The 27872-nt window shown below is 41.6% G+C and overlaps 2 protein-coding genes across 4 annotated transcripts in view; one reads left to right on the top strand and one right to left on the bottom strand.

Annotated features, from left to right (window-relative positions):
• Positions 1–2426, bottom strand: part of LOC111753189 (membrane-spanning 4-domains subfamily A member 4A-like) — a 59790-nt gene extending 57364 nt beyond the window's left edge. For 2 of the 3 annotated variants that reach the window (XM_064288005.1, XM_064288006.1), the window contains exons 1-2: positions 2349–2426; positions 803–884 (exon numbers count right to left, since the gene is read on the bottom strand). The gene's annotated coding sequence lies outside the window, so the exon portion shown is untranslated. Of the gene's footprint in view, positions 1–802; positions 1144–2348 lie in introns of those variants that run through there. The other variant, XM_023559710.2, reaches the window with a different exon arrangement.
• Positions 155–27644, top strand: LOC104846811 (membrane-spanning 4-domains subfamily A member 6A-like). Its single transcript, XM_064289288.1, has 5 exons — positions 155–169; positions 1423–1592; positions 2871–2952; positions 20667–20792; positions 27033–27644. Exons 1-5 carry the CDS (start codon positions 155–157, stop codon positions 27276–27278), a joined length of 639 nt encoding a protein of 212 aa, XP_064145358.1. The 3' UTR covers positions 27279–27644.
• Positions 27645–27872: the final 228 nt, after the last annotated feature.

The following is a 27872-nucleotide window of genomic DNA, read 5'->3' as shown; positions in this document are numbered from 1 at the left end:
CCTACTTTGGACAGGTTATCAGGAGGGATCAGTCCCTGGAGAACGAAAGCATGCTTGGTAAAGTGGAAGGTGAGCAAAAAGAGAAAAACCTTCAATGAGATGAATAGACACAGTGGCTGCAGCAATGGGCTTAAACATAACAAAGATTGGGAGGATGGCGCAGAACCAGGTAGTGTTTTGTTCTGTGGTACATAGGGTACCACGGAGCCGACTCCACGGCACCTAACAACCACAACAACATATTTCTGTGGTAATATTGGTCAGATTCTGGTCACTTAGAGCTAGTGCTCTGTCTACCCAAAGATATCTGACCTTGAGTTCATATAACAGTCTAAGAAACCCTAAGGGGTAGTTCTCCTCTCACATGGGGTCTTTGTGAGTTGGAACCAGCTCAATGGCACAAAAAAACACCAGACTTCATACCATGATACACATGTGATCTCCATGAATAAAGGTGACTTGACAGCAGCTAATAACAACAACAGACTTTTACATCACTGAAATCAGTATGATAATTACCTAGGCAAGAAAAAAATTTGTATTTACTCTTCAGACCTCAGCTTCCCAGTATTCAACGATCAAGGTTGCCAAAATAGTAAAGCATATTGGATGGATATGAGAGACATTTCTTCCAGATTAGGAAATAACCTGAACACTAGTCTTGTCACATTTTCTGTGACATACATGGGCTATTCACAACTGCAGTGTCTTCCTCAACCCCACCCCGACCCTCATCACTATGAACCTTCTCTTGTCACCAACCTCTTCAGTAAAGACTGTTCCCAAAACACCCCAAACATACCTATAAAGGGGCACTTGAACCACGGCAAACTAGAAGCCAAGAACTGGCCTCATCCTCTCTCATTCCACTCCCTTCAAGAACCCTAGGACCAACCAGTGAGAAAACCATAAGACCAAAAGCCTAGGAAGGCAAGTCCCTGGACCTGCCATTCTTCAAGCCTGCGGTGTCTGCTGTATGTGATGAGTGCTGGAAGAGGCTCTGAGCAAGTGCTTCTGGGTTCTTCTGTCTAGATACCACCACCCTTCCCAACTCCACACCTCATTCGGTTTTAAGTCTGCACTCTTCTTCTAGCAGTTTTTCTAAATCTCAAAAGCTGAGAATTTCTGAGAAGCACAACAACTTCCTTTTTTAAGTTTGAAGTGCTAACTGATTTTGTGTCCATCATATGATTTTGGAGCTCTGGTGACATAGTGGTTAAGAACTGAGCTGTTAATCAAAAAGTTCAACTGTTCAAATCCACCAGCTGCTCCTTAGAAACATTTTGCAACAATTCTGTCTATTGTGAAATTTACTGAGCAAGAAGTAGCTGCCCATGCATGCAGTGTTTTATACAAAATAATAGTGGTTATTTCTGTGGATATCAGTGCTTGAGTATTTCTGTGTGCCATGCCCTCTCCAAGATTTTCATACAAGCAGAGGAATTTAGTGGTATTGAGAATCCATTTGAAAAGTCAACCATCACCACAACCACCCCCAACCTCCAGGCTCTGCAGCAGAGGGGAAGGCAGGGAGGCAAAAGCGGTCTTGCTGAACCACGAACATCCAATGATGCGTTGTTGGTGCCCGAAGAGTGATGAGGGAAGGTACACTGGCACCAAAGACAGTGTACATCCACCCACCTCCAAGTTTCATCCACGGAACCCCTGGTTACATTAAAGAAGGCAAATAACCGTGTAGATTTTCTTGTTGATACAGAAGCAACCTATTCTGCTTTGAATCACCTGAAAGGATCACTTTCTCCTCAAACTATGCAAGTAATTGGGGTAATAAAAAAGACTTCTATAAGGGCTCATCTGCCAATGTAAATCCACCTTCAACACTCCAGTGCTCCTGGTAAAGAAGCAAAAACAGGAGAATGTCGGTTTGTATAGGACTTACACACAATCAGGTAACCGAAGACCTGCACTGTATAGTTCCAAATACTTATGCCCTCCTAACCTCCCTGTCTCCAGACTATGCCTGGGTGACTGTCCTAGATCTGAAGGGTGCCTTCCTCTGCATTCCTTTAGCCCCTGAATCTCAGGAAATATTTGCCTTTGAATGGGAGGAACCCTATTGGGGAGGTAGGGGAGTAATATTGCTGAACTGTTCTCCCGCAAGGATTGAAAAACATCCCAGCCCTGTTTGGACCAGCCCTGGCAAATACCTCCAGAGTCTACAGATGGTTCAGTGTCTCCTTCTTCAATATGTAGATGACCTCCTTGTCGCTAGTCCTACCAAAGAGGACTCAGATGAAAACAAAATTCTGATTTTGAACTTTCTAGCCCAGGTCAGTTATTGAGTATCTGCTGCCAAAGCTCAGATCTCACAACAAAAGGTAACTTACCTAGGTTTCCAGATTTCTCAAGGTCAAGGGGCCCTGCTGCCAGAGTGCAAGCAAGTGATCCTCCAGATCTCCACCCCTATTATTGGGAGATAACTTTGAGACTTTCTAGGTATGGCTGGTTTTTGTAAGATTTAGATCACAAGCTTTAGGTTAATAACAAATTTTCCCCATGAAGCCACCCGAGGAAAGGACTCTGACCCTTTTGGAATGGACAGACAGGCACCAACAAGGCCTTCCTGAAAATGAAGGAAAAGCTAGCCTCTGCTCCAGTGCTCAGAATCCCAGACCACAGAAAGCCCTTCAAACTGTACATACATGAAACCAGGGGAGTTGCAGCAGAGGTCTTAACTCCACAACTGGGCCCTTGAAAAAGATCAGTAGCATATTTTTCTAAACTTCTAGATCCAGGCCCTCAGGGATGGCTGGCCTGTCTTAGGGCGGTAGCAACGACTGCACTCCTTTTGGCTGAAACTGAAAAGTTTACCTTAGGCCAGCCTGTGACTGTGTTTGTTTCTTATGCAGCTCTCATCATACTGGAGTAGAAAGACGGGCTCTGGTTCGCTACCAACCCCAGACCGTGAACAATCCAGAGGTGACACTCAAGGTAACTTCTATCCTGAATCCAGTCAGCCTGTTACCAACAAACCCTGCAGGTGAGCCGGCTCATGACTGCCTCCAGTCTATTGAAGTCTATTCTAGTCAGCTGGACTTGTTCAGTCAGCCCGTTTCAAATCCAGACTTAACCCTCTACAACCTCTAAAAACAGCCCCAAATAACACTATTAGAGATCTCAAACAAACAGCTGAATGGAAAGCCACAATAGATTTTCACGTATGGCCCTTATAAAACCAAGAAAACATCAGAAGTTACAAAATAGCTCCTTAATAAAATCATTCCCGGGTTCAGCCTGCCTACAATGGTCGGAAGTGACAATGGATCTCACTTCACCTCACAAATTACACAAAAGTTTCCTAAACTTTTAAGAATCAACTGGAAATTACACTCAGCCTGGAGACCACAATCAGTTGGAAAAGTTGAAAGACAAATCAGAAGCCAAAAAACAAATTTCCAAATTCGTCAAGAAACAAAAATAACCCAGACCCAAGCTTTGCCCCAGCCTTCTCGTGAGTATGAATTGCCCCCAGAAGTAGGCTCAAATTGAGTCCTTTTAAAATTATTTATGGAAAACTATTTCCTAAAAATTACTTGCCTTCAGCCAGTACTCAGGTTTCCGTCACTGGGGAACTCACTCTCTGAAAATATTGGTTGTCTCTGTCTGGTGTCCTATCTTCTGTTCACAGGCATGCTCTCAGCCTTCAGAGATAATCTGTTGATGCCCAGCTTCACCCACTCTAGCCTGGTGACCATGTTCTGCTGAAAATCTGGAAAGCGGAGCTCCTTGAGCCCCAGAGGACTGGACTGCATGTTGTCCTTTTTTTCATCCACTCACCAGCTAAACTCAAAAACATCAGAGCTTGGGTCCATCATGCTCACCTCAAACCTGCACCGTCCCCAGAAGATCCTCTGCAACAAGAAGAACCTCAGCAAAACAACTGGACCTTTGAGCCTGTGCAGGACTTAAAATATCTGTTTAAAAAGAAGAACAGAGCAAATGTCTAACTTGTGCCCTCCGACCGGGTGATCCTCCATCATGATTGTGCTCTCGATGTTTACATTGCCTTTACTGTCTTGGCAATCATTGCGTGCTTCCTTCTCTTTTTACAGAAGCTAAAAACTCCATCTGATTGGTGGTTATGGATACCTTCCCTGCTTCCCAGTTTCCACTGGCTCTGGCTCTTTGTTACTCCACTGATAATTCTTTTACTAATCTGTCTGTTTTCTCGCTGCCTCTTAAACTGTCTTACCAGGTTCATTCAAAATCGCCTAGCAGCTGTGAACCTGCTGATGCTTCAGACATCTGATGGTGTTCCCCTTAACCTCAACAAACCTCAGATCCTACAATGCACCTGTCAGCAAGCTGAAAAGTTCTGGGGGTCTGGGCCAACATACATAAAGAACTCTCTTCAAGATTGAAGACCCTGAAAACCAGAGGAGGGAATATAACCAACACGGTTAAACTGTTCCCACTCCTCCCACCACCCCACCCCCAGACCTGTGAGTTCCTGATAAGACATTTCTGTGTAACACCACAAAGCTTCTTAGCTGCTTCTCTGCTCCAGGCTGCTTCGCTCCTCACCATCCCCCCCAACCCCCATTCGGACATGAGCAATAAGCCTCAAATCTTGCCTTAGATAATTTTCATGTGTCATACCCCCAAGCCGTCATATTACACCCCCATACGTGTTAATTGGTTCCTGAAATTGACCACCTATTCCCAGAAATTTCATGAATTATACTTAGGTCCCTATCCCAAACCCTATAAATGCCCTAGAATCCCCAACCTCAGGAAGCTTGATTTGAGACTTAGTCTCCAAGCTCCTCACTTGACCGGCTTCCAATAAAGTCCACTGTTTCTTTCTCAAAGACCTGGTGCCTCTCAGTTGACTCCAGGGGTCACACCAGGCAGGACCTATTCCTTTTGGGTTACAGAGTTGTTGGGTGTGTTTGAACAACCAACCTTTCGTTTATCAGTCAAGCCCTTAACCACTGCACCAAAAGAACTCATTTTTGGCCAGTCTAGTACATAATAACTTACATTTCTGACCCTTACATGAAGGAGACTTCAGGAAAATCAAGAGAACTCCACTGAACACACATATTCAATGACAACAAAACAAATGATTTCTTTTTTTTTTTTTCTGTTCATTACCTTAAAAACTGCCTACATTTCAGGGAACTCAAACTTTGTTTTCTTATAATTGTTGGATTTCATGTATTATCATAAAGATCAATTTTCTGACAAATATTCTCAAATTTTTCTAAGAAGCCAATAGATCTTCATAACCAGGGTCAAAATTCATTTTAGAGAGGATCTTAGATTTACTCTTGTCACCCTAAGGCAGGAAAAGCACGTTCTAGAAGAAACAATATGTGGTAGCTCTTCAGACCTCACTCAGATTCAGTTTAATGTATACAAATGTTTTGATGCTATTTACTCCAAACTTTGTATACAGAGCTCTTAGTTACTCCAAGACTGATATAGCACATTACTAAGCTCTTCAAATAATTTGCCTTTCTCAGCCTAATATTCACTCATTTTTCTATAAGAAATTTTTGGATAAATCAAAACAACTTATTCCAGTTTCTTCAGAGCATGTTTGTGGTAGGGGGATGTCCCACAGGATTTGATTCAAAAATATATTTTTATGTCTTTTAAGGAGAAAAAGAATTTTATGATTATAAGGAATGAAAATTGGAGAATGTGATGCTTGTTTTGTGGTATTGAGTAGACTCCCACTCACAGCAACCCCATAGGACATAGTAGTTCTGCTCCACAGTGTTTTCTAGGCAGAGTGCATAACCATTGCACCAACAGGGCTCCGAATAGGACACTTACTGAATCATATATGCGAATGCACTTTATCAAGACAGTTCAAGAGGTTTATGGCTGTGGCAGAAAGTGTTTCTGACTAGAAAGGTGACAGCCTCAGTTCCAGTGACCTGAATACAGGCACGAAGTCATGGTGTCATCAAAACCCCTCCCAAGTTATCTCATGGCCACACAATGGTTCCTTCTGCCACTCTTGTTGACGTAGTTCAACACAGCCCGGAAGTTGAGGTACACCAGGCAAAATCAAGGAGGCCAGCCAGCATACTCAGCCCTGGGAAGTCAGAGTAGCCTGTTTCCATCAAAGCGCAGTAGCAAACACAGAACAGAACTCCAGCAGAGTGAAAATCACCATCACAGACATCACTTCCTGGAATTCAGGAAATAAAAGGTCAGTGGTGCTTAAGGCAACCAACCTTCATGTCTTATTGGGAGGTGACTGCAGAGATGAAGGCTGCCTTATCCATGAGAGAATGAAGTGAGGACACCATCAGGAAGAGAAAACTGCTCACTCCAAGCCTAGCAACTGGCTCAAGTCAATGATAAATTTGCTCATTGATCTTCTTGAGGGGAAGGGAGGAGGAGGGCTAGTAATTAAGTCAATTTTTTTATACACTTGTGTAGACAGAAAATTAAATCACTAGACCCATTTTATACATTTGCATCTTATCTCTCAGCAACATAGCTGGTTCTGATCATATTGTTACTTACTGAGGAGGAGAGTGGCATAGTAACTAACCCCCAGCACTGAGAAGGAACAGTTCTCAGTCCAGCCTCACCTTTGCAGTTTAAATACTTGGTGAGCCTGTGTAAGTCTCTCTATTCCTCTAGCTTCTGTCTCCTTCTCTCTTTTGACATTCTGTCAAATGTGCATACTAATATTACCTTCACAGAGATATGTGAGGGTCCCATGATGATAAGACTGTGCAAGCCCTTGGTAAAAGTGGGTATCTTCTAAACTATCTTCATCCCTTTAGATGAACTTCCTGGGCCTTTCTTGATGGAAGATAGAGTAGGAAAGAATGATCAAGGTGGCAAACTGCCAAAGTTGTTAACTACTCAAATCAACTCCCCTTCTCCCCCCGCAAAAAGTACTATATCAAGAGCTTGAGTTCCATTCTTTCTGTTCCAAGGCATCCTTCATGCAGAACTGGCCACCTGATAGAACAGGGAAGGCAATGTGATTGCACAAACTTCTAGTTTATGTACACATGGGTAAAGAAGAGATGTACCTTATCTCCATTAGCTAAACATTGTCCTAGAAAACAAGCTCATTAGAAACCCTCTTATTTGTTGTGACTGCTGTCAGGTGCCATCGAGTCAGTTCCATCTCATGACAACATTATGTACAACAGAAAGAAACACTGCCCCGCCCTGTGCCACTCTCACAATCATTGTTATGCTTGAGCCCATTGTTAGAGCCACCGTGTCAATCCATCTCAGAGAGAATCTTCCTCTTTCTCACTGACCCCCTACTTTAACAAGAATGATGTCCTTCTCCAGGGACTGTTGCCTGCTGAAAACATGTCCAAACTATGAGAGACAAAGTCTCGCCATCCCTGCTTCAAAGGAGCATTCTGGCTGTACTTTTCCAAGACAGATATGTGCGTTCTTCTGGCAGTCCATGACATGTTCAATATTCTTCAGCAACAGCATAATTCTGTCCTCAATTCTTCTTCAATCTTCCTTATTCATTGTCCAGCTTTCACATGTCCTATTACCTCTATCTTTTGTTGTACGAGAATTACTTATTTGGATATACCTCTTTTTTCCTTCATTATATTCAAGTTTTGTAAACACTAGTATGGTAGATAGGCCAATATTCATCTGAATAAATATCTGGAAAACTGAGTCATCAGGTAGCTTTAGGTATAAGTCAACTTCTACCCTGTTTGGAGTGCGTTTATTAGGCTCTACCAGGCCCAGAGTCTATGCACCTTACGTTTATAGTCAGGGAGTACGTATTTGGAAACAAATCACCGATAACTTAGGTTACATTATTCTTAATGATGTGTTGGCTTATTTACAGATGTCTGTATTACCTTGCTAGAAATCAGCTTCTGAAGGACCTTATCAAGCCTCGCTGAGGAGGGGCCAAGATGCAGAGTCTTCAGAAGCTTCCTGTGGTCCCTCTTACAACAAAAACCTGAAAAAAAAAAAACAAGTGAATCTATTATATATGACAATCTAGGAGCCCTGAACACCAAAGGCAAAATTGAGGAATCAGACCAATTTGCAGGAAAAGAGAGAGATGGTTCAGAAGCAATGAGGAGTTGCCAGACCTGACCTAGAAGTAACCAGCACCCTGCAAGCTGGATCAGCTGGCATGTGCAATGAGGCAAGCAGTGGTGCTTGGGATGCATTTTCCATGTTGGGAGAGACAGAGCAGTGGAGAGTCTGTTCAACCCTCCAAAACCAGCAAGAAATAGCACTTAGTCAGCAAAAGATAAGTACATGCCTCTAACCTAACTCATGGATCAAAAAACCGCTCCTTTGGGAAGAACTCTCACCCATTTAGCTGGCCCCTCCCAGCTCTGCACTGGATTCAGGCTGGCTTCAGTGACTGTCAGGTCCCCTAGGCTGGAAGTAGGGCCTGTTGCATGTACTGAGACATTCTCCCAGCTTTGGAGAGGGAACGAATTAACAAACAGGAAAAAATAATGTGCCAGCTCCCCTAAGCCAGGAGTCAGGGCAGGCACATCTCCTTTGCCTAGGCACAGGCATAGGGGGTCCACAGGCTTTGAATGCCTTTCACCCCTGCATAGACCAGCGTGGACCCATTTCAACAACGTAGGCCCTCATTAGCACAGTACAAAAGCGTATATACTTGAAGCCTAATTTCAACTGTATCAGCTATAAGGTGGAGTGGCAGGTTTGTGACATTGGACACCACTCTGTCCATTAAGCAGTGTCCTCACCTACTCGCATCAGGGGCCTGAGAACTGGTGGCTCCAACCACACCACCTAGCTACCCAAAACAGGGGTCCAAGAATAAGTGCCTCCCAGTACCTACAGCCAACAGCATTGGATGACCATAGTCCAGCTGCAAAACCCATGCATCTACACGTTCTAGGGAACAGGGACAAGCTTTCCTCCCAGACACTGAAGGGTAGCAGTCAGCCCTCTGCCTTGCTCAGTGCATGACCCCCTGCTGCAGCCAGATACCTCTGCACACTCCAATCACCCCTGCCTGTCTAAGGCTGTGGGAGAGTGCCTGCACCACACACTTGGTGATCGACTACGTGGACACCTGAGCTGACCCCATACAAGAAAAGTAAATGGACTCCTGATCTCACATACCTAATAACAGCTCTAACAACCTGGTGATAGGAAGTGAGGGCTTCAAAGACACCAATAACCAAATTAGCTCTCATGAGCAGCCCATTTGGGCATATCAAAACAAAACAAGAAGCTAGGACACAGCAAGTAAATATAAAATAAATAAATATAATAACTTATCGATGGCTTGGAGACAACAGTCAATATCAAATCACATGAACAGGCAGATGATGATGGCTTCAGCAAGGCCCCAAAACAAAGAATCAAGAAATATCCCTGAGGAAGATAACTTCTTGGAAGTGCTGGAGCTAAAATTCAAAAGACTGAAATACAAGGCTCTTCAAGAGATCAGAAGGAGATCAGGCAAAATACAGAACAAGCCAAAGAACACACAAAGCAATAGAGGAACTTAAGAAGATTGCACAAGATCAAAATGACAAATTTAACAGACTGTAAGAATCCATACAGAGGGAGCAAACTGATATCCAAAAGATTAGCAATAAAATTTCAGAACTAGACAACTCAATAGAAAGTCATAGGAGCAGAACTGAGGCAATGGACATCAGAATGAGTGAGATTGAAGACAAAACACTTGACACCAACTTATTTCCAGAAAAATCAAATAAAAGAATTTTAAAAAATGAAGAAACCCTATGAATCATGCGGGACTCTATCAAGAGGAATAACCTGTGAGTGATTGGAGTACCAGAACGGGGGGATAACAGAAAATACAGAGAGAATTTAGATTTGTTGGCAGAAAACTTTCCTGATATTGTGAAAGATGAGAAGATATCTATACAAGATTCTTATCGAACCCCACACAAGGTAGATCCCAAAAAGTCACCAAGACATATTTTAATGAAACTTGCCAAAACCAAAGACAAAGAGAGAATTTTAAGAGCCAAACCATTGCCATCAAGTAGATTCCTACTCATAGCGACCCTATAGGACAGTTTCCAAGAAGAGCCTGGAAGATTTGAACTGCTGACCTCTTGGTTAGCAGCTGTAGTACTTAACCACTATGCCGCCAGGGTTTCCTGGTTTTAAGAGCAGCTACAGATAATTGAAAAGTCATCTACAAAGGAGAGTCAATAAGACTAAGCTCTGACTACTCAGCAGAAACCATGCAGGCAAGAAGGAAACAGGATGATATATATAAAGCCCTGAAGGAAAAAAAAATTCCAGCCAAGAATTATATATCCAGCAAAACTATATCTCATATCTCAAATATGATGGTGAAATTAGGGTATTTTCAGATAAACAGAAGTTTAGGAAGTTTGCAAAAACCAAACCAAAATTACAAGAATACTAAAGGGAGTCCTCTGGTTCGAAAATCAATAACATCACAAATCCCGAGACTAGAATACAGGACAGAACAACCAAATACCAACCAAGGTAGGGAAGTTACAAATAAATCAAAGCTGAAACACTGATAATAGGGAAACAGAGACGTCAACGTATAAAAGATGAAAACATTAAAACAAAAAAGAGGGACTAAATATTGTAGTCATAGAACTTTAATATGGAGCAGAAGTGAAGGCGATATCAAGAAAAAAAGTGTCTTAGTTGTCTAGTGCTGCTATAACAGCAATACCGCAAGTGGATGGCTTTAACAAAGAGAAATTAATTTTCTCAGAGTCTAGTAGCTAGAAGTCCAAATTCAAGGCATCCGCTCCAGGGGAAGGATTTCTCTCTCTCTTGGCTCTGGAGGAAGGTCCCTGTCCTCGATCTTCCCCTGGTGAAAGAGTTCTCAAGTGCAGGGGCCCAGGGTCCAAAGGTTGTGCTCTGCTGCTGGTGCTGCTTTCTTGGTGGTACGAGGTTCCGAACTCTCTGCTTGCTTCCCTTTCCTTTTATCCCTTGAGGGATAAAAGGTGATGCAGGCTACACCCCAGGGAAACTCCCTTTACATTGGATCAGGGAAGTGACCTGCATAAGGGTGGTGTGACAATCCAACCCTAATCCTTTCAACACAAAATTACAATCACAAAATGGAGGATAACCACAGAATAGTGGGAATTATGGCCTACACAAGTTGATACACACATTCATGGGGGACATAACTCAATCCTTGATAAAAAGATTGGTTTAAACTTTGAAAAATAGAGGTAAATATTAAGGTAACCACAAAGGAAACTAACAATCCTACACACCAAAAGAAAAAAAAAAAACAAGAAAAACATAAACACTGAGCAAATACAAAATCAACAACAATGAAAAGGAAGAAAAATGACTCAGCACAGTAAATTAAGTGAAACACAGAAACTGTCAATGACACACACACAAATCAAAATAACAGCAATAAATTCATACCTATCAATAATTACACTGTAAATGGACTAAATGCACCAATAAGAGACAGAGAGTGGCAAAATGGACAGAAAAACGCAATCCTTCTATATGCTGCCTACAAGAGACACACCTTAGACTCAAAGATGCAAACTAAAACTCAAAGGATGGTGTCCTAGTCATCTAGTGCTGCTATAACAGAAATACCACAAGTGCATGGCTTTAACAAAGAAAAATTTATTTTCTCACATTCTAGTAGCTAGAAGTCCAAATTCAGGGCATTGGCTCCAGGGGAAGGCTTTTACTCTCTGTCGGCTCTGGAGGAAGGTCCTTACTCTCTATCTTCCCCTGGTTAAGGAGCTTCTCAGACACAGGTACCCCAAGTCCAAAGGACACACTCTGCTCCTGGTGCTGCTTTCAAGGTGATATGAGGTCCTCAACTCTCTGCTTGCTTCCCTTTCCTTTTATCTCTTGAGCAATAATACGTGGTGTAGGCCACAACCCAGGGAAACTCCCTTTACATTGGATCAGGGATGAGACCTGAGTAAGGATGGTGTTACAATCTCACCCTAAACCTCTTTAGCATAAAATTACAGTCACAAAATAGAGGACAACCACAGAATACTGGGAATCATGGCTTAACCAAGTTGATAAACACATTTTTGGAGAGACATAATTCAATCCATGACATTCCACCCTTTGGCCCATCAAAAATTGCATCCATGCAACATGCAAAACATGTTCACCCTATCATATCATAGCAAAAGTCTTAACTCCAAGTCCAAAATCCAAAAATTTCTCTTCATCTGTGAAATCTGGAATACAAGTTATCTGCTTCCAAATGTACAATGGCAGAACAGGCACAAGCTAGACATTTCTAATGCAAATGGGAGAAACTAGAGGGAAAGAAGGAATAATAGGAACCAAGCAAGTCAGGAGACCACATGACATTAGCCCTCAAAGCTTTGAAAATAATCCTCTGTTCTCTGAGACAATTTACACAATAACCCTGCCCTCCAGCCTCTAGGCATTAGCTATACTCACTGGACTCTGAGTAGAGGCCTCTTGGCCCTGGGCTTCAGCTTCACCTTCCAGGCCCACTGGGACAGCAAAACTGCCCCCTTGGCTTTAGGTACACCATTCTCCTAGTCCATCTGATTGGCAGCTCCACCCTTAGAAATACCAGAGGCCATGGCTCCACACTTTGAAGCCCCTGAGGACATGGCCATACCTTTTGAGACTGAGGCAACTCAGCTTCTTGTGTTCCTTGTCTCTTCAGCTTCTGTTTCCTGGTTTCTTGGTCTCTTGGCTCCTCGGGCCTCATACCTGCATCTGCTCTGCTGGGGCAAGTGTTCCAAAGCTCAGTAGCTCCACCGATAAGTGCACTGAGGCATTCCACTCTACCAGGAAGCCTCCTGCACACAGGCACTCAGTTTTCTCAGTCTGTGGGTTGGCTCCAGTGCCATCTCTTGCTGGTCTCCTGGATCTGCTGCTGGTGGTTCCCTGCTGCTACTGCTTCTCTGCTGCTGCAGATTCTCTGTTGCAATGGTCCTCTGCCACTGTTGCTCCTCTTTCCATTCACAGTTTCAGAACCGCTTCCACATTTTAGATATCTGTTAGAGCAGCACCCCACTCTTGATACCAAATTCTATCTTAGTCCTCTAGTGCCACCATAACAGAAATGCCACAAGTGGATGGCTTCAACAAACAGAAATTTATTTTCTCACAGTTTAGGATGTTACAAGTCCAAATTCAGGGTGTCAGCTCTGGAGCAAGGCTTTCTCTCTCTGTCAGCCTAGAGGAAGGTTCTTGTCCTCAATCTTCCCCTGGTTGAGGAGCTTCTCAGGCTCAGGTACCCTGAGTCCAAAGGACATGCTCTGCTTCTCGTGCTGCTTTATTGGTGGTATGAGGTCCCCAACTCTCTGTCTGCTTCCCTTTCCTTTTATCTCTTGAGCAGTAAAAGGTGTTGCAGGCCACACCCCAGGGAAACTCCCTTTACATTGATCAGGGATGAGACCTGAGTAAGGGTGGTGTTACAATCCCGCCCTAGTTCTCTTTAATATAAAATTAAAATCACAAAATGGAAGACAACCACAGAATACCAGGAATCATGGCTTAACCAAGTTGATACATTTTGGGGGGGCATAATTCAATCTATGACAGATGGGAAAAAAATATATTAAGCAGACTACAATCAAAAAAGAGTAAGAATGGTAATATTAACCTCTGACAAGGTAGACATTAAAGTAAAATCCACCACAAAGTATAATGAAGGACACTATATAATAATTAAAGAGTCAATACACCAAGAGGACATAACCATAATAAATATTTACACACCCATTGACAGGGATCCAAAATATATAAAACAAACTCTACCAACACTGAAAAGAGAAAAGGGCAGCTCCATAATAATAGTAGGAGACTTCAACACACCTTTTTCAGTGAAGGATAGAACATCCTGGAAGAAGCTCAATAAAGACACTAAAGATCTGAATGCCACAATCAACCAACTTGATCTCATAGACATATACAAACACTCCACACAACAGAGCCAAGTATACTTTCTTTTCCAACACATGTGGAACATTTCCCAGAATAGACCATATATTAGACCATAAAGCAAGCCTTAATGGAATCCAAATGATTGAAATATTACAAAGCATCTTTTCTGATAATAAAACTGTAAACGTAGAAATCAATAACAGAAAAAGCAAGGGAAAAAAAATCAAGCACATGGAAACTGAATAATACCTTGCTCAAAAACTACTGTGTTAAAGAAGAAATTAAGGACAGAATAAAGAAATTCACAGAATCAAATGAGAATGAAACCACATCCTGCCAGAACCTTTGGGACACAGCAAAAACAGTGTTCAGAGGTCAATTTGTAGCAAAAAATGCACAATCCAAAAAGAAGAAAGGGCTAAAATCAAAATATTTACCCTACAACTCAAATAGAGAGCAGCAAAAAAAGTCCTTGGGCACCAGAAGAAAGCAAATAATAAAAAAATAGAGTGTAATTAAGTGAAATAGAGAACAGAAAAACAATGGAAAGTGTTAACAAGACCAAAAGCTGGTTCTTTGAAAATATCAACAAAATCGATAAACCACTGGCGAAACCGACAAAAGAAAAACAGAAGAGGAAGCAAATAACCTGAATAAGAAATGAGCTGGGTGATATCACAGCAGACCCATCTGAAATTAAAAGAATCATAACAGAATACTATGAAAAATTATACTCTAACAAATTCGAAAACCTGGAGAAAATGGACACATTTCCAGAAACACACTACCTACCTAAACTAACATAAACAGAGGTAGAACAACTAAATAAACCTATAATGAAAGAAGAGATTGAAAAGGTAATTAAAAAACTCCCAACAACAACAAAAAAGTCCTAGCCCTGACGGTTTCCCTGGAGACTTCTCCTAAACTTTCAGAAAAGAGTTAACACCACTACTACTAAAGGTATTTCAGAGCATAGAAAAAGATGGATCACTCCCAAACTCATTCTATGAAGCTGGCATAACCCTGATACCAAAACCAGGTAAAGACACACACACACACAAAGAAAATTACAGGCCTATATCCCTCGTGAACTTAGATGCAAAAATCCTACACAAAATTCTAAACAATGGAATTCAAAAATATATCGAAAATATAATTCACCGTGACTAAGTGGGATTCATATCAGCTATTCAGGGAGTGGTTCAACATTAGAAAAACTATCAATGCAATCCATCACATAAGTAAAAGACAAGAACCACAATTAAATGACTTATTACAATTTCTTTGTTCCTTGAACTATATCCATTCCTGTTAGAGGATCTCTTGCTAGAGTCATCAATTTAAACTTATGTGAACTGGTGCCTCTCTGCATTTCAAGGTACATTTTCTTTTATTTTACTTAATAAATCCTCCTAAACTTACTTTAGGAGCCCTGGTGAAGCAATGGTTAAGAGCTGGGCTGCTAACTGAAAAGCCACAGCTCAAATCCACCGGCTTCTCTTTTGAAAACCATATGGGGCAGTTCTACTCTGTCTTATAGGGGTGCTATGAGCCAGAATTGACTGGATGACAATGGGTTTGGTTAGGGTTTTTTAAGTATATTTCAAGGACTGGGTGTTTTTTTTTTTTCTACAATAGTACATAAAGGAAGATAGTAAAATATGTAAAAGTACTTAATTATATAAAATACTATTACTGAACAATGAAGAAAGCATCAAAAGAAGATGGAAGGAATACACAGAGTCACTGTGCCAAAAACAATTGGTCGACGTTCAATTGTTTCAGAAGTTAGCATATGATCAAGAGCCAATGGTTCTGAAGGAAGAAGTCCAAGCTGCACTGAAGACATTGGTGAAAAACAAAGCTCCAGAAATTGACAGAATATCAATTGAGATGTTTCATCAAATGGATGCACCCCTGCAAGTGCTCACTCATCTATGCTAAGAAATTTGGAAGACAGCTACCTGGCCAACAGACTGGAAGAGGTCCATATTTATGCCTATTCCAAAGAAAGTTGATACATTCAAATATGGAAATTATCAAACAATATCATTAATATCACATGCAGGTAATATTTGGTGAGCATCATTTAAAAGCTGTTGCAGCAGTACTTCCATAGGCAAATACCAGAAATTTAAGCTGGATTCAGAAGTGGACATGGAACCAGGGATATCATTGCTGATGTCAGATGGCTTCTGGCTGAAAGCAGAGAATACCAGAAAGATGTTTACTGACTGTGTTTTATTAACTGTGCAAAGGCATTGGACTATGTGGATCATAACCAATTATGAATAACATTGTGAAGAATGGGAATTTCAGAACACTTAATTGTGCTGGTAAGGAATCTGGACATAGATCAAGAGGCAGGCGTTTGAACAGAACGAGGGGACACTGTGTGGTTTAAAGTCAGGAAAGGTGTGTGTCAGGGTTGTATCTTTTCACCAATATCAGCATTAAGCTAATTCAGTTATGCTGCACCTCTCCAAGTGCCTTCAGTTTTCTTGATGATACTTTTCATGTATAAGGCATTGTCTTAGTCATCTGGCGCTGCTATAACAGAAATACCACAAGTGGATGGCTTTAACAACGATACTTATTTCCTCACAGTAAGTAGGCTAAAAGTCCAAATTTAGCATGTCACCACCAGTGGATATGTTTCTCTCTCTGTCGGCTGTGGAGGAAGGTCCTTGTCCTCAACCTTCCCATGGTCAAGGAGCTTCTCAGGCATGGGCACCCCGGGTCCAGAGGACCTGCTATGCTCCCAGTGCTGCTTTCTTGGTGGTATGAGGTCCCCCGTCTCTCTTCTCTCTTTTGTATCTCAAGAGATTGCCTAAAGACACAATCCCATCCTGTAGATTGAGTCCTGCCTCACTAACACAACAGCTGCCCATACTCCCTCATTAACATCATAGAGGCAGGATTTACAACATACAGCAAAGTCACACAATACTGGGAATCATGCCCCAGCTAAATTGATACACACATTTTCGAGGGGACATATTTCAATCCATGACAGGCATATTTTCAGTAAAAGCTTGTTTTGCCTAATTGACTCACTGAAAATTGAATAAAGTGTTACTTATCCCCCTAGGACAATATATCCAGGATTTTTCAAAGTCTGTAATTGCCTGGGGATCTTGTTAAAATATAGATTCCAATTCAGTGTATCTGGGATGGAAAGGCAAATTTTCAGCAGGGGGTCAAACTGAAATGAGCTCATTCAAAGCCCTGGTTTGAACCCATCCAGTGGTGTGGAAGAAAGGCCTGGCAATCTGCATCCATAAAGATTACAGCCAAGAAAACCCTGTGGAGCAGTTCTCCTCTGTAACACATGGGGCCGCCATGAGTTGGAATTCACTTGGCAGCAACAGGCTTAGTTTTTTTGATTTGGTGCATTGACTGGAATATTCTCAGCCTTTTCAAAGTGTCCTGGTTCTCTAGACTGGCAAGTGACTCATGATGCTAAGGTTGCCCCAAGAGTGCAGTCTAGATATACCTCAATTCCCCACCTTCCCCACGCCCAAGTGACCATGAAGTTACACAAAAGGATATGCTTCTTAGAATGCAGAGGACTGGCTTTAACAGAGGTGACTGAGATATTTTCTGTAGAAGCAAGGGGTGACTGAGCTGAGGCAACCCCTCAGGGAGAGTATACTGACTAGGGCCGGGGTTCAGGGTCTGACTACCCAAGGAGCGGGAGCAGATTACCCAGTATGCAAGGTAAGCACTCACCACTCGTCAGTTTGTCATACTGTGGTGGTTTGCATGTTGCTGTGATGCTGGAAGCTATGCCACTGGCCTTTCAAATATCAGCAGGGTCACCCATGGTGGACATGTTTCAGCAGAGCATCCAGAATCAGACAGACTAGGGAGAAGGACCTGGTAATCTATTCTAAAAAAAATTAGCCAGTGAAAACTTTATGAATAGAAGCAGAACATTATCTGAGAAGCAAAGATGTCACCTTAAGGACTAAAGTGCTCCTGACCCAAGCCATGGTATTTTCAATTGCTTCATTTGTATACGAAAGTTGGACAATGAATAAGGAAGACAGAAGAATTGATGGCTTTGAATTACAGTGTTGGTGAAGAATATTGAATAAACCATGGACTGCCAGAAAAATGAACAGATCTGTCTTGGAAGAAGTACAGCCTGAATGCTTCTTAGAAGCGAGAATGGCAAGACTTCGTTTTATGTATACTTTGGACATGTTATCAGGAGGGACCAGTCCCTGCAGAAGGACATCATGCTTGGTAAAGCAGAGGGTCAGCGAAAAAGAGGAAGACCCTCCACAAGACGGGCTGACACAGTGGCTGCAACGATGGGCTCAAACATAGCAATGTTTGTGAGGATGGCACAGGACCGGGCAGTGTTTCGTTCTGTTGTACCTAGGTTTGCTATGAATCAGAACCAACTTGATGGCACCTAATAACAACAACAACAAGGTAAATTTACTTGGTAATCTGTCCTTGTCAGGGATTGTAAATTTGAAAAGACGCTTTGATTCTATAGGAAGGTGCTGTGAGGTGGGAGAGAGATAAATGCTAGCCATACCTAGAAGCAAAACATTTGATGTGGTGAAAAAACGTGAAATTGTTCACTCCAGATGGTCTGGTAAGCAAAACAAGCACCGTGCTTACCTTGCCTATTGGATAATCCTCCCCTGCTAGGGAAAGATTCCTGAGGGAACATCTCACTACCCATCTTGGTGTTTGATTTTGGTTATTTACTCACGGTTTTTCTCCCTGCTTCTTAGAATCTCACACCAGGACAACAGAATTAAAGCTAAAGAAAACTTCCCCCAACCTCAGCATTTTAAAGATGGGGGAACTAAAGCCCAGAGGTTACTCAGGAAATTAACTGAGGTATCTGTAGCCTGGAGAAAGACATCATGCTTTGTACGGTAGAGGGCCAGTGAAAAAAAAGAAGACCCTCGATGAGATGGATTGACACAGTGACTGCAATAATGGGCTCAAACATAGCAATGATTGTGAGGATGGCGCAGGACTGGGCAGTGTTTTGTTCTGTTCTACATAGGGTTGCTATGAGCCAGAGCCTAACAACAACATATCATATATAATACATAATATATCATAATATACCTACATACAATGTACATTAAAAATACATAATATAATACATAATATACACAACATAATATATAATTTATCTAGTCCTCAGTTATCTCCTTATCCAACATTTTGCATTTAAAACAATAGTAAAAAATATACTAACTGAATATTTTGTGTATTAACAACGTATGTGTGGCAGTAATGAACACGAAGTTGCCAGGCAAGAGTAACACAGGCTGTGATGTTAAGGTTATGTGCCAACTTCTCTGGGCCATGATACTCAGTGGTTTGGCAGTTACGTAATGATATAATTTGACAGTTATGTAAAATGATGCAGGAAACCCTGGTGGTATAGTGGTTAAGAGCTACAGCTGCTACCCAAAAGGTCAGCAGTTTGAATCCACCAGACACTCCTTGGAAACCCTATGGAGTAGTTCTACTCCATCCTATAGGGTCACTATGAGTTGGAATCACCTCAACAGCAACGAGTAATGAATCATGATATAATTTGGAAGTTATATGATATTGTCGTCCTTCATTTTCCGATCTGATGTGCTCATTTTCCATTTTTACATAATGCTTGTTTTTGCATTACAAACTGTTCATTTGGACCCTAACCATGTCGTTAAGTGAGGAGTGGGTGTATATATTTTTCTTTTACAAAAATGGTGGTAAATAATTACATACATTTTATGATTTATATACAGTTTTTTCTATGTATTCCCCAATAATGTGCATAATAATCTGAATTTATTTTTCAAAGGGAATTTTTTTTTCCTCACTGCTAATTACTGGAAAAACAACTTCCTCTTCCTATTTCCTCTCTCCTTTTGAGAATAGAAGTGATATTTATGTTCTGTTTGTCTGTCTCTTTTCATCCATGATCATTAAAGTAATTCGATAAAGTGAGTGAAGGGAGAGTGGAGGAAAGGACACATCTATGAGCAGGAAGAGAAGTATAGAGCTCTGGTTTTTATAATTGTGTCTGCACCAGGCTCCTCCAACTGATCAGGCTTCAGGGCCTGGTAGAACTGCTGCCTTGCCTCACATATGCAATAATGTTGATTACTGTGAGGCTTATGTGACATAAAGTTTGGAAAACAGCTTGGTAAATGTTAATAGAGCTGCTAATCTCTGAGGTGAAGGGAATATCTGGGAGAAAAACTTCACCTCCTGTGGTAGAGCTTCAGGCTCCTCAGCAATAGGGACATGTGGTGAGGAGGCCAGCGAGGGCCAAGCTCCATGTTGATGTGTCCAGTGATGCCTGAGGTATGAAGGGTCAAACTTTTACACTGCCAGTGCTCAAAAGAGTGTGAGGGCTGTGACGCTCACTGTTCCCGTAACAGGTAAAAGGAGAAGCAAAGGGTTACTAACAACAGAAACAGAGAGAACTAGGAAAATAGCCCATCACTCATCATGAACTGTGAACAAAGTCTTGAGAAGACATGGACTTGAGAGGCAGAAATGACTGAAGATTTGCAGAGCACTCATCAGAAAGTTCAAAACTTTTTTCTTTTCTTTTTTGCAGGGCTGCATCCCCTACGCAGTGTCTTTCCAGATTCCTCACTCTCACGCTAGAGCTTTTACAGTGTCTGCATCCTCACTGAAGTCTATCATGCAGACAGCGATAATGCACGGGCATTTTGCAAGGGGTGAAGAGGACCTGTCCCTATCAATGCTATTTTTTTAACCCTCCATCTCCTTTCCTTTCCTAACAGACTATCTAGATCATGTGCGGGTTGATGGTGTTGAGCTTGGGACTCATTTTGGTATCTTCTTCCTTCTCTCCTCAATTCATGCCAGTGTATTTCACCCTGTTGAAGTCTGCTTACCCATTCACAGCAGCCTTCTATGTGAGTACGGTTCCCTAGGAGGGCATGATGGGGTGGAGGTGGGAGGAAGAAGCCAATAGCTTGGGCTATACACCTGATACCTTGCTACATTTCTATCCATCAGGAGCAAGGGTTCAATGGGTAGAACTTGTTCTACTGTATTTGTCTCCTTGGGATGGATTGAGTGGGGTGAGAGGACCAGTCTTCTGATTTGAGACCTATTTCTTAATTGATTCAAATAATCCTTTCTTTTGAAGATCACCTTAATTTTCGCCTATCTTCTTCAGCTGTGATGAGGCTAGGGGCTTCTGTCCAGGGTTTGGGAAAAATTCATGAAGTCGGAGAAAGTTGGGGAGAATGTTTCTTCATAGAAAAATGAGCACCAATGAAAGACGTCACACAGGTGTAGAGAAACTGTACTAGTATTTGTGAGAACCATGGGCGAAGGAGCACTTCCAGTTTTGAGCACTTTGAAAATGCTTTTGCTGCATTTATTATCATCCAGAGAAGGCCAAACAGATGTCCATACTTCAGTAATGGCCTGAAAATCCTTAGAGACAGCTGCATATATGGGGTGTCAAGGGGATTTAGGGCTTATTCTCTCTGAGAGCAGCTTTCTTCTAGATAGATGTGGTTGAGTAGTTTTCATAACTTGCTCTTTCACAGTTTTCCCATCAGCTTCGCACCACAAAATACAAGCTATCTTTTCTACGCTTGTCTTTGTTTTGTTTTGTTTTCTATTTTTGGTCTGCTGCACCCAGAAGTCCACTTCTCTCTACCTTTTATTAGCTAAATTCAACAGTTTGGATTTCACCAGTTTTTACCCAATATCCTTTTTTCTGTTCCAAGGTCCCATAAAGGATACCACATTACATTTAATGGTTATATCTTCTGAGGTTCTTCAAGAATACGATGGTTTCTTAGACTTTTTTTTATAATACTGATAATTTTGAAGAGGGCTGGCTATATTTTTTTCTATGCTGTCCTTCAAACTGGATTTGTTGGGTATTTTTATCATGTTTATACTAAGGTGATGGGTTTTGTGATGTAAGAACACAGAAGTAAAATTCCATTCTCATCAAGTTATCAATTGTGCATGCTGTCAACATGATTCGTTACTGAAGTTAAACTTGATCACAAGGCCAAGATAGTGTTTTCCAGTTTTCTCCTCTGTGAAGTTACTTCCCTCCCTCCTTTTTTCATAGTTTACTCTTTGGAAGCAAGTTACTAAGCACAGTCCACACTTAAGGAGGAACAAGTCAATTTTTTAAGACCCAGGAATTTATTTTTACAGGCCTAAATTCCTTAATTCTGGGACCACTAGAACCACAACTTTTTTCCTCACCGTTTCATCCAATTTTTGCATTGTCAAAAAATTTATGTTACTTAGCTACTCCAAGTCCATTAGGTCATGAGTACTCTGAGAGCAGTAAGAATTTCTTTGGTTTTTTAACACAAAGGCTTTCGGCCATCCATCCTTATCCTTACCAGTCTACCCTAGCCTGTGGAGTCACCAACTTCTAAGTTTCTGTCTTCCTATATTTGTTAGCTGCCCCCATTCTTTTTTTTTTTTTTTTCCATACCATTGTTCTCACATACTTTCCTGGACAACTCCTTACTCCAAAACTTTCTTCTGTCATGTACAATACCTTCCTTCCTGGCTTTTAAGATCCTCATTTTCTTTATTGGGATGAAGTCCTGCTCATACCTTGCTTTTCGCTTGCTTTTCTGAACGCTATGTGAGTACGAGGACATATATATTCAAATGGCTCTTGCATCATTTTTCCTTGGTTCACCAAGGCTTTCCCCATTAAAGTTTTCCAAAAACACCATGATAGTAACACTGTTGCTACATCTGCACATAGAAACTAACCTGACCTTTTTCTCTCTTTTTTGAGTAGTTTGAAATCTCTGGGTTTTTCTTAATCATCACAGAGAAAAAATCAACTAAGACTTTGGTGAGTATGAGCACTACAACCCACAGCTCTATGGAGCCAAATGAAACTGTAATCTTGCCACTTCACAGAGCTGGAAACTGACAGCCAGAGCAGCTATTTGGCAGAGTTAAGAGTTGAGGCTTGTCTTAGGCTGGGTTCCCTAGAGAAGCAAAACCAGTAAAGTGTATAAATATATACAGAGATTTAAATCAAGGAAACAGCTTGCACGATTGTAGGGGTTGGAACATCCCAAGTCCTTGGATCAGGATAGAGGCCTTTTCCAATTCCTGGAGCCGCAGAAGTTGGTGAACCCAAGATGAGCAGGTCAGAGAGCAGGGCTCCTGCTCACAGACTGTGATGGTCCAGGTTGGCAGGCAAGACCGCAAGGTTTCTCCTGAGTCACATAGCTGGCGAACCCAAGATAGGCAGGTTGGGGTGCAGCACTGCTGTTCACAGGCCATGAACATTGGTGAACCCCAAGATGGACAGGTAAGATGCTAGCTCAAGTCCCAAGAACCAGAGGTCAGACAGGAGACAGCTGCTGGATCCAGAAGAAACCAACAACCTTTTCAAAGCAAGCAGAAAGGTAGTAGGCAGTGGAAGGTGGAGAGATGAAAGATGAGGGGGCGGTGAGCCACCACAGGCCCCACCCCCACCAATACTACTCACCAGATTCCATCATGGGAGTGATCACATATCAAATTTCGGCAGGAAAGTGATAACAACGTTATACAACTGCTGAAACACTGAAAATCACAGCCCAGCCCAGTTGACACACAATCTTAACCATCACAAGGCTGGATCTTCCACATCCCAGTCCAGATCACGTTTCTCCAACCACTGTGCCCCAAATCACTGCCTACCCTAAACCAGTGACTAGGAACCTATTCTAGACAAATTCTGCCTCCTCATGAGGTAACTGGCCTTCAAATGTAGATCTTCAATGATGAAGAAGCTAAGAATGTTAAAAAAAAAAAAAAAAAAAGTCATCTCCTTGTTGTGGGTTTACTGCTTAAGCACATCTGTCAGACATTATCACTTGAAGAAATCCAGCCAAAATACCATTTGTGTGAGGACTCATATCCCATCATTCCTGCTACCAGACCTGAAAACTAATACTTCTGTAGGGTTGAGGATAAACTCTGAGTCCTAGCTATTATCACTAGTTATTTGTATTGGTTAAGAAAACAACTTTACCAGCCATTTACTCTATCCTAGGAAAATCAGAATTGAGAGAGCACAGAGAGAGGAAAGTTGGGTTACAGGGAGAAGATTTTCTAATCTGTAAAGGTTTGATAAGTCTTCACTCAACCCTATGTCCTTCCAGCGGTTTGAGTTGGGGACCACATGTAGGAGTGTCATATAATGCCATAATACAGGAACTCTTGTTACAAAAATCTCCTGAAGCAGCAAAGAAGTTTTAGGGAATTCTCAGGCCAATTCCAATACGTTTCTTTTGGAATTGGCCTCAGGATTTAAAGCATATTATTCAGAACACCCACCTTAACCCCAAACCACTAAACAAGCACTATCTAATAGAACTTTCTGAGATGATAGTACTACTCTATATCTGTGTTGCCCAATATAGTAGCCACATGTGACTATTCAGAAATCGTGCTGCTAGCATGATTGAGGAACTGAATTTTTTTATTTTATTTAAAGCTACTTTAAATATCAGTAATTTCATGTGGCTAGTGACCTGGTGGTGTAGTGGTTAAGTACTACGGCTGCTAACCAAAGGGTCGGCAGTTCAAATCCACCAGGCTCTCCTTGGAAACTCTATGGGGCAGTTCTACTCTGTCCTATAGGGTCGCTATGAGTCGGAATCGACCTTACAGCACTGGGTTTTTGGGTAATGACTACCATATTGAATAGATCAGCACAAGAATAACATGTCTATGATTTCAGTGGGAAACACATGGGGGTCTTATCCCCAGAGAAGAACAATCTCACAGCAAAGTTGATGGCAAGCTCAAGCATATGGGATGGGGTCACAGAGTGGGCTCAGGCTCACCAGAATCATATGGCTTGTAGTGAATTTTACTTCCGTCACATATTATACTAGCCATTTTGGAGGTTGCAGAAGAACACTGAAACAGAACAAACCTAATTCATTCTAAGAAATATGTAACCAAGGCATTATGACTATGCTAGGTTATGAGGTCCAGGAACTTGGATTTCAGTCCAAGTTCAGTGACTATTGGGGTTTGAAGGAGAAAGATTCTCTACCTGTCCTCTACTGTGCCCCAAAGCTCCAACTGCTGAGTCCTTAAAAGAAAGGGAGCCTGGATTTGATTACTCAATACTCTGATACAAGGCTGTTGCCAGTGCCCTGGAGCCCACGTACCCATAACTACAGTTTTCTGAATGGCTTAGCTCAATTCCCTTTTTCTGTGAGTTGGGGTAGAAGGGAAGCCACTTTATTTCCCATACTTTATAAATGTAGACCCAGAGTGGGAAATGAAACTGAGGAACTGAAAACTCAAAGAAACAGAAGGAGCTAGAGGCAAAGCTAACCCTGTGACCTCAGTTTTCCAACATCCAAGTCAGACTTTTCTTCTACCTCAGGCTACCTCCCACACATTACACTGTCCATGGGCCTGAATCTATAGGTCCCTGGGTAGTGCGAATGATTTGCTCTCGACTGCTAGCCAAAAAGTTGGCAGTTCAAACCCACCCAGTGGCACAACAAAAGAAAGGCCTGGTGGTCTGCTTCCATAAAGATTACAGCCAAGAAAACCCTAAGTAGCTCAGTTCTACTACGTAACACTTGGGGTTGCCATGAGTCAGAATAGGCATGATGGCAACAGCTCTGGTGTTTTTTGGGAGGCCTAAGTCTAGAACTCTGCCTCCAGCTATCCTCACATAGCCCTGGATGTGGCCAACTACACACCTATCCAGAATCCAGGACCCTCCTGAGTCTGAGCACCATCTTTGAGCAGGTGTACCTTTGTAGAGGGGTAGCTGTGCAAGGAGGAACTAACTGCTCATCTGCCTCCTCTGTGTGGCTGATACTTCACGAGGGGTTTCTGAGTGAGTTGGGCTAGAAAGAAACAGTAGATGGTCTATTGACATCTCTGGTCACACTCTTTTGGTGATTTTGCATGCAAACCCTCATCTGCCTTGCTGTCTGTTCAGGGTAAGGCATTTAGGAGAGAATATTCTCTTTCACTCTACTGAAGTCCTGCCTAGGGAGAAATATTTCATTTATTCATTTACTCAGCCAAGATTCACCTTCTGGATTGTGGTGTAGCTGAACACCAGACTTACACTCTTCTAGAAATAAAAATAAAAAGTTTTATTGAAGGATAAAAAGTTCACAAAACTGTGAGACACACAAGTATCCAGGCAGGATACTGCAGTGTTCTAAATTGCAGGAAAAACACTGAGGTTTTTATCAGATGGAACAAAGACAGTGCTGGCAGGCACTGAGGTTGCAGAAAGGAGGGAAAAAATAAGTTACAAGAGAGTTGTTAAACTACAACCTTTCTTTACAGCAGCCTTTAATGTAACATTTTTCTCTAACTTCTAGGAGTATGTTTTATGAAGACCTTTTTTAACATCAGCAAGTGTCTATTAGTTAACATCCTGGGGAACAACTGAGTCAGCTTTCTGCATGTTTGCTTTTTCCTCTTATCCTAGAGAAACAAGCTATGCTTCTACTTACAGATTTTACAAAAAGTCAGTAAAATGGGGCAAGGGTCTCAGTGAATGAGTAAAGTCTGATTTGAGAGAGTTCACAAATTAGATTAAGACTTGGTTAAATGGCTTTTACTTCTTCTTGGTTGTAGAGTTATCAGACAATCGCAGAGCTTCGACTTTACTTAACATTATCAATTCTATTTTCTAACCTCTTGTTGACCAAAGTATTTTTCCCCAGGAAAAGCTTCATAAAGAACATTTGTATAAACGGTCTCGACAAATATCTTTTAACAAACAATTCTTAGTACAAGCTAATAGAAATTCTGGCCTTTACTTCTTTTGTGTTATGAGCAGGTAAACTTTTACAAGGCTCTGAATTGCCTCTTTAAAGAGTACAGGCAGGGAATTTGGTCAGGCTGCAGTTTAATTTAAAATGAAATTTAATTTAGGACTAAAATTGGCCATTTTAGTTATGCTAAGCACCCCATATTCTGAAGTGCCATTACACAGTTTGAAGACTTTGCTTGGCATACAGAAGTCATACAGGAATAAGTGATCAATCCTAGACCTCTAATGGGAGTCAGACAAAGAAATGAATGATTGCAATTCACTGGAAAAAAGGTAAAATAGAGGCATTTATTGCTCATGAGGAGGGATCCTTACTCAGCTTTTCTCTTTTTAGGTTCAGAGCAGCCTGACCAGAAATACTTTGAGCTGTTTATCAGCTGTAGTGGATTTCATTCTCCTCTCTATTGGCCTGGTTGCTTTGGGCCATGCCTCACAGCAGTGTGACTTGGACAAAGAGGTTACGCCATCCTTACAGTATAATTATTACTATGATCTTCACACATATAATGCCAAGGTGTGCTTCGTGGCCACCACCAGTGTGACTGTAAGTATTTTGAGATGGGGTATTCCAACCTTATGAAGTTCCTGAAAGTCTTGGCTTCTTGTTTTCCCTTCTTTTGAAAGCTTTATTCTTCCTGGTTTGAGATTCTGGGGGAAGAACAGGGCTATATAAAGGAAAGGGGATTACATGGCTGAGATAAATGTTCTGGACTTTGGTATTATATCACAATAAGACAGAACTGAAGACTAAATGTCAAATAAAGTTGATAATGAATAACTGAAATTTATTGTTCATGGGGTTTCTTAATAATAAAACTGCTACTATTGTTAGAGGCATAAAATATGAATCTGTCAAACCAAGAACCTTGATATATAGAATAAAGAACTGAGAAGGCAAAGATGGCAGAAAGACTCACATGATCAGGATGCCAACAAGGAAACCCGGGTTGAGCCACCACTAGACCCAGCACCGAGGAATGCAGACCTTTGAAAGTGAAGGCCACTCCTTCCAATGTTCACAGTGATGAATAGAACTTACCAGATGAGATGGCAGCATCTTTATTGTTTGTTTATTATAAATTACAGAGGTAGATGTTTTAAAATAAGGTGATAAGAAACATAGGAAGATGGAGAATGTGAACTGATGTTTAGAAGGGAATTCTACCTTATTGGA

This window comes from Loxodonta africana, chromosome 7 (genome assembly GCF_030014295.1).
Source record: "Loxodonta africana isolate mLoxAfr1 chromosome 7, mLoxAfr1.hap2, whole genome shotgun sequence".
In the NCBI taxonomy this organism is placed as follows: domain Eukaryota; kingdom Metazoa; phylum Chordata; class Mammalia; order Proboscidea; family Elephantidae; genus Loxodonta; species Loxodonta africana.
Note: the sequence above shows the minus strand (reverse complement) of the source record. Positions and strands in the feature narration are given on the sequence as shown.

Bases quoted from the DNA above. Each gene is read 5' to 3' on its own strand.
- LOC104846811 (XM_064289288.1), top strand. The intron at 2,953-20,666 runs GTAACTTCTATC...CAGACTATCTAG, and splicing joins ATCCAGAGGTGACACTCAAG to ATCATGTGCGGGTTGATGGT. The intron at 20,793-27,032 runs GTGAGTACGGTT...TTCTCTTTTTAG, and splicing joins CATTCACAGCAGCCTTCTAT to GTTCAGAGCAGCCTGACCAG.